Consider the following 6,431-nt stretch of genomic DNA (forward strand, 5'->3'; position numbering starts at 1 on the left):
GAATAAACTCAGGTGTATTGGGAGGGACTGGAGGGGCACTGGGGTTTTACTGGGTTCTGCTTGGGATGAACAGGTCTGTACTGGGGTTGTACTGGTCTGTACTGGGGATGTACTGGATTGGACTGGGAGGGACCGGAGGGGATGAATGGGCTGTTCCCGCCTCCCATTTGCTGAGGCTGCAGAGATCTGGGTCTCAGGGGCGGTGCCTAGCATGGTCACCGTCTTCTATTTCTAACTACAACTCCCGTCATGCCCCGCGGCCCGATTGAGCCCCATTGGAGCCGGGACTATACCGCCCGTCAAGCCCCGCGCTCTACAGAACCCCGGGATCCGCCTCCATCTGTCCCGTAAGTGTCCCCCAGACCCTCCAGGATCCCTCAGTGTCCCCTCAGCGCCCATTCGGGACCCCCCGAAAGCGTCCCCGGAGCCCCCGAGTGCACCCGCACCCACAGATGCCGTGCACAGCCATTTCTGGGAATTCATCTCCTCTCATTACGCGCGGCCCCGGAGCCCCTCAGAACACAGTCCCGCCCCTAAAACTCCTGCCGTGCACTGCTCCCATAGGAGCACGTATTGAGCTCCCTGAGCTCCCCCCCAGGGGTTCCGAGCCGCTTAAGCTGCCCCGAGGACCTCAAGTCGCGCCTCGGACGCAAAAGTGTCCCCCAAGAGCCTTCCCGGACCCCCAAACATCATGGTCAAGCCACTTTCGGGACTACAGCTCCCATCAGGCTCCGCTATTCCAGCAGGGACTTTATCTCCCGTCATGCACCATGTCCGGCGAGAGGCATTGCAGCTGCGCCTAGAACTCCTGTGATGCTCTGCGGCCCTTTTAAACCGTACGGTACCCGCGCTTACAACGCCCATCACCCCCCGCGCCCCAGAGAGCCCCGTTCGAGCCCCCCGAGGGCCCGCCCGGACCCCGAAGGGCCCCACATTCCCCTCCCTGACATCCAAGGGCCCCCCTGGAACCTCAAGTACTGCCCCGGACCCCGAACTGTCCCTCAGAAACCCTGAGTGCCCCTCCAAGTGCCCACCCGGCTCCCCCAAGTGTCCTCCAGACCCTCAAGTTCTCTCTGAATTCCCTCCCCAGACCCAAAACTGCCCGAAAAGTGCCCCAGAAATGTCTCCATCGACCCCAGAGTGGTCCCTTCTGTGCTGAGAAAATAATTAATAAGATGACAGATGTGCTAAATTATTAGCATAAAGAGGGAGAAATAAGTAGCCAATATTTGGCAAATATTAATGAAGGCAATTATATTAGTTAATATGAATGAGAAATAATTTTTTTAGTTGCTAAGAATGTATAACCTTTATACAGCCATAAAAATGTAGAACAATGCTATTAAAATAAGAAAACTATACTTATAATTTTGTAAATAAATTGAATTTATAAAGAAAAATTATATAATTTTTTTAATATTTTTCATGTCAGTCGCAGGTGGGCGATGTCAGACATGGTGAGGCTGGGGGTGAGGAGCAGCTTGTCCAAACAGGCTCAGCCTGCAAGGGGCTCATTCTTCTCCGTGCCCAGACCTCCTAAGGAGACATTCAGCATCAAGAACACTGGGGGAATGCTTCTATTGCCTCTTCTCTGAATAGGAAAGTACAAACTCAATTCCTGCATAAAAACCAAAAATCATGATGTGCACTTTGGAATCTCCCTCCTGAAGAGAACTCCAAGCTGACTCCAATTCCTGCACAAGCCCTGGAGGCTCGAAGACAATGGAAGAGAGACAAAGAGCTCCTGAGGGCTTTCTGTATTTTAATCAGCCCCACGGTGGATTTGGGGCTGGGTCCAGGAGCCTCAGGCACTGAGAGAAGGATGAAGAAGCCGCTCAAGGAGTCAGCAGCAAAACTCCAAGTGCCTTGGAGCACGGCTGGGCCCCAGGGAGGGCAGGGAGTGCCAAAGGCTGCCCAGGGAGTGCTGAGAGCAGATCCTTGAGGCCAGGAGTGCAGGGAGCCCAAGGCTGTGGGCAGGGAACTGCAATGCTGAGCAAGGCCTGGCTTGGCTGCAGGAAGCAGAAAGGCCAAGCCATGAGCCCAGCCTGGGCCAGCAGGGCCTGTCCCTCACGGCTGGCTCGGGGCTCTTTGTGGGGCAGGGGGATGTCAGGGGCAGCAAGGACAAACGCCATCACCCTGCAGCCCCTGCCAGCCTCCCCAGGGAGGCCGAGGGAGAACCAAAGTGCAGCCCCTGCCAGGAAAGTTCCTCCTGCGGGGCCTCCGCAGGCGCTGCCCGAGCCCAGGGCACAAAGGCCTGGGTGCCTGTGGCCCTGCCAGCCCTGCCCAGCCCTTGGCCATCTGTCCTGCAGCCTGTGCCCCCTGGGTGTGCTGCTCCTCTGCCCTGGCCGGCTGCACTCGCCCCTCTCGCTGTGCTCCAGCATTTCTCACCCAGCGTTTCTGGGCCCTCCCTGGGCTCCCTGCACCCAGCGCTGCCGGCTCCTGGCACACAGAGCCCGGCCATGGCCCAGCCTCACGCTGGGACACCTCCAGCACCAACATTCTGCCCTGGGAGGTGTTGCGGTGCGCGGCCAATTTCCAGTTATGTTTCTCCCCTAATTTGTACTGTTCTCCCCATTTTATAATGTTCTCCCCGGTTTCAACCCCATGTTTCAGTTTGATGGTTCAGCCCTGGTTCCCCTTTTCCCCAGATAGTACCTTCCCTGTCTGGGCATGCTGCCAACCCCTTGTCTCCACCCCCGTTCCCTTGGCAACCCTCCATTTTGTTGCGACTTTCTCCCCTCCCCAGCCCTGTCCATCTCCCAGGGCCCTGCCCATTCTTCCAGAGACTTCTCCCTTCCCCAGGGAGTGATTGGGCAGGTGCTCTGGGCCCCTCCCTGGCTTAAAGATCATTTGTTGCCTTATATGTCTATCAAATACAATACCCCTCCTCAGTTTTCCCTCATTGGTTCGTGCAATGTATCCCTGTCCATGTTCCACCCCCTTTATAAGTTATTGTCACTGTCCCTCCTTGCCTTTGCTCCCTGGACTCCCCCAGGAGACAATAAACCCTCTCTGGACTGCATCCCGGAGTAAAGGTCCTCTTTTCCTTCGCTTCCTTCATCCAAAGCTGCTCCTCGAACGCTGCTCCAGCCTGCCGAAGGTGCTGCCTGGACGCCCCTGGCTCGCCTAGGCAGTGCCCCCCGCTGCTAGCCGCTGCTTGTGCTCTCCAGCTAGCCGGCGCTCCCTCCTCCCCACCGTGCGGGGAGTAGAGGGTCTTCAAAGCAGCAGCGCAGCAGGGAGGGACTTTTCTTTCTCCTCAGCTCCAGGCTGAACCTTCCAAGCTGCACTCTGGGGAGATTTTCTGCAATTCCCACTGCCAAGGAAAGCTCTGTCTCCTGCTGGTCACAAAGAGAGAAGGGCTGGGGGGAGATGTGGTGGTCAGAGGCTGTTTGGGGCACAGGGACCATGAAATTATTGAGTTTTTAAGTATTCTGTGAAAGGTGAAGCATCAAAAAATCTTCTACACTCGAGTTACAGAGAGCAGACTTTGGCCTATTAGGATTGATTTGGGGAGTACCTGTGGGAGAGTTAGGGATTGCGGCCGGAAGATCTCGGGCTGTTACGCGTAGACAGGAAGACCCCTCCTCACCTTCAGTCTGACCTTGGCTACCTGGCTGCACCCAGGACAAGGGCAGAGAAAGTGACACAAACTACCTAAGCCATAAATACCCCTGAAACCTTTGAATAAACGCCATTTGCTATCCACCATATTGGTGTCCGCAGCACATGGACCGAGTGACTCTGTATTTGGGTCACCGTGCCGTACCCGAGAACCAGGTCGCCTCGTAGCTAGCTGCTACATATTGGTGCCGATCCCGGGATCCAGCACCCGGGGTGCGGGAGTCACCTGGACAGGGGCCGGCGGCTGCACAGCTGGACTAGTGCGGCGGGGAGGACGCTCCCGGACCAGCGAGAGACATGGAACCAATCGCGAAGGTCGTAAGTTTGGCTCATGAGCAAAAGGGGATTGAATGTGAGCTCAGGAATTTTAATCTTGCTATTGCGAGACTCTTAGAGCTCCGGACGATTGAACGTCCCGTGGATATATTGTATTCGGAAGTGTGGGAAAGATGCACTGCCGCTTTAAAAACTTCAGGCAGCGGTAAAGCCCTCAAAGCGTGGGGGAAAGTAGAGAAGGCCCTACGCAGGGCATTAGAAGAACAGGAGACGTGGGAAGTTGCGAGCAAATGTTTATTGCCTACGCCGCAGCTGAGGATGGGCGCGGCGACACAAACCGCGGAGGACTTAGAACAAACCGGCGGCGAAAAGCCGCGGATGCCGGACCCGCGGCGTCCAGAGCAGATCGGCTTACCATCAGACGAACGGGGGAAGGAGGACGCGCGGTCGTTTTGGCGGGGACCCGCGGAGGAGGCCAGGGTGGTGGCGAAACCACCGAACCCCGAAGGGGAGGACAGGGATACACCTCCGCCATATGCGTTTGAAAATGGCGGGGAGGCGTGTGTTCAGGGCGGAAAGGAAGCCGTGCCGGGCGGAAATGGAGTCAGCTCGCTTAACAACGCATGCGCAGGCGAGCGGGGGGACGGAGCAACCCCTACGGAGGAGCGTATGACCAATCAGAGCGCTCAGCTCACATTCGGTCCTTGTGGGGCAAGGACCTCCCCCAGCAGGAGGCGGGGGGACCCCAGGGGGAGGGAACGGTCCGAACCCCGCAAGAAGGGGCCGGACGCGTTCCATCCCTCCCCGAGCCCGAGCCCGATCCCCTCCCCGAGCCCAAGCCCGATCCTCCCGCGGAGCCCGCCGAGTCCTAGACCCCCCACGGAACTTTTCCGGGAATTCGCGGCTCCTCTGTCCATCCCTTCCCCGCCTGCCGGCGGCTCAGCGCCGGGGGCACGGCGGCGCGCGCGGTCCTTTTGCGGGGAGCTGGCGGAGAGGACCCGGGGCGCAGGGAGGGCGGCTGGCGCGGACGCGCGGGCGGCCCTGCCGCCGCCGCCGCCGCCGTACATGGCAAAACACAGCGCCGGCGATCCAGGAGATGGGCGGGGCGCGCGAGTCCACGGCGGGAAAAGCCCGGAGGCGCGAGTAGTTGCTGACGCGCATGCGCGGGGGAGCGGCAAAGAGCGCAGATTCGATCAGGGGCCGCGCTCAATACTGCCACCATATAAGGGAGAGATCCCTCCCTGCGGGAGGCAGGGCAAGCCCAGGGGGCGGGAGCGGTACCACCCCCGAAGGGAGGAGCGGGGTCGGAGCCGAAAGAAACGGCACGGAGCGCCGGAAATTTATCGGCAGTCCACTTCCGACTCTGAGTCAAGCAACAGCTGCTCAGACAGCCCGGAAGAGCTGGCCGAGTCCGGATGGGGCTCGGAAGCTGAAAGAGCAGAACTAACGTGGTTTCAAGAGAAACCGAATAAAGCCTTAAGCAATATCGGGAAACAATCGCAACACAAACTCACCGATTGGGAAAAAATAAGAATAGCTTTCGCGAATTGGGCACCCGCAGCCGCGATACATGCCTTCCTGGTTAAAGTCACCGGAGCACAGGGGTCCAGTATAGCTGACATGATCAGACACGTTGCAAACAAAGAATACCTAGCTCCCATTCAAGCAGCAGTTCACACTGCAATAACGAGTGTCATGGCACGCTTTAAAGGTGGCCAGCCTGTGCAGGCAGCAATAAACTGCCCCCAATCAAGACAGTCACCAACAGCTGCACCACCACGCCAGGGAAAACCTAAGGGACCGTGCTGGGCGTGTGGCAGAAAAGGGCATGTAGCTAAGGAATGCAGACCCAAGCATCAGGGAAACGGCAGAGGGAGGAGGCAGCCGGGCCGTATCCAGCCTCCTCCCACTGGGAACATGCAACGGCCCAGCTACAGCAACCCTCAATGGGACACAGGGTTCCCGTGCCCACCACTGCCAACCCCTCAAGAAATGTCCAACTTTGCTGCCCAGCCAATGGTCCAACCGAACCCACCTGCGCCTCAGGAATACCACAAACAGCCCCTTGGGGAAGAGGTCCCTGGGTGGCTCTGGCCATGAAAGCATGGGAACGGGACCCGTGGGTGGCCGTTGCCGCGAACGTGGGCAAGCACCCACTGATCGTGTGGGCAGTGTGTCATCTCCACAACAGCTCTGACGACTCGGCCATCTGCCTTCCCTTCTGGGTGGACACAGAGTCAGACGTCACCGTCATCCCAGGAATCCAGCCTATGGGACCTGTCCATACGTCGCTACCCATGAACTCGATGATACCAAGAGGACAACCCTGTGCAGTGCTCGACATCAAAGACTGCTTCTTTTCTATCCTCCTGCACAAAACCCTTCACATCGGAGCGAAAGCGCTTGCGAAAAAGTGCGGAATTTCTACTGCAGACGCAAAGCACGTCGTCGCAACGTGCCCTCACTGCCAGAAGTTGCCACTGTGGTCGAGTGGTGTCAACCCCAGAGGTCTCAAAGCCTCGGAAGTGTGGCAA

The 6,431-nt window shown here is 58.1% G+C and overlaps 1 protein-coding gene across 1 annotated transcript in view; it reads left to right on the top strand.

Annotated features, from left to right (window-relative positions):
- The first annotated feature begins 209 nt into the window (after window positions 1-209).
- Window positions 210-6,431, top strand: part of LOC127060585 (serine/arginine repetitive matrix protein 1-like) — a 7,508-nt gene continuing 1,286 nt past the window's right edge. Inside the window, exons 1-3 of the mRNA XM_050984256.1 lie at window positions 210-347; window positions 1,433-5,306; window positions 6,089-6,422. Coding sequence (XP_050840213.1) covers window positions 3,919-5,306; window positions 6,089-6,422 — 1,722 coding nt within the window. The 5' untranslated portion in view covers window positions 210-347; window positions 1,433-3,918. The remainder of the gene's footprint in view (window positions 348-1,432; window positions 5,307-6,088; window positions 6,423-6,431) is intronic.

The sequence above is a fragment of the Serinus canaria genome, chromosome 25, assembly GCF_022539315.1.
Source record: "Serinus canaria isolate serCan28SL12 chromosome 25, serCan2020, whole genome shotgun sequence".
NCBI classification, from domain to species: Eukaryota; Metazoa; Chordata; class Aves; order Passeriformes; family Fringillidae; genus Serinus; species Serinus canaria.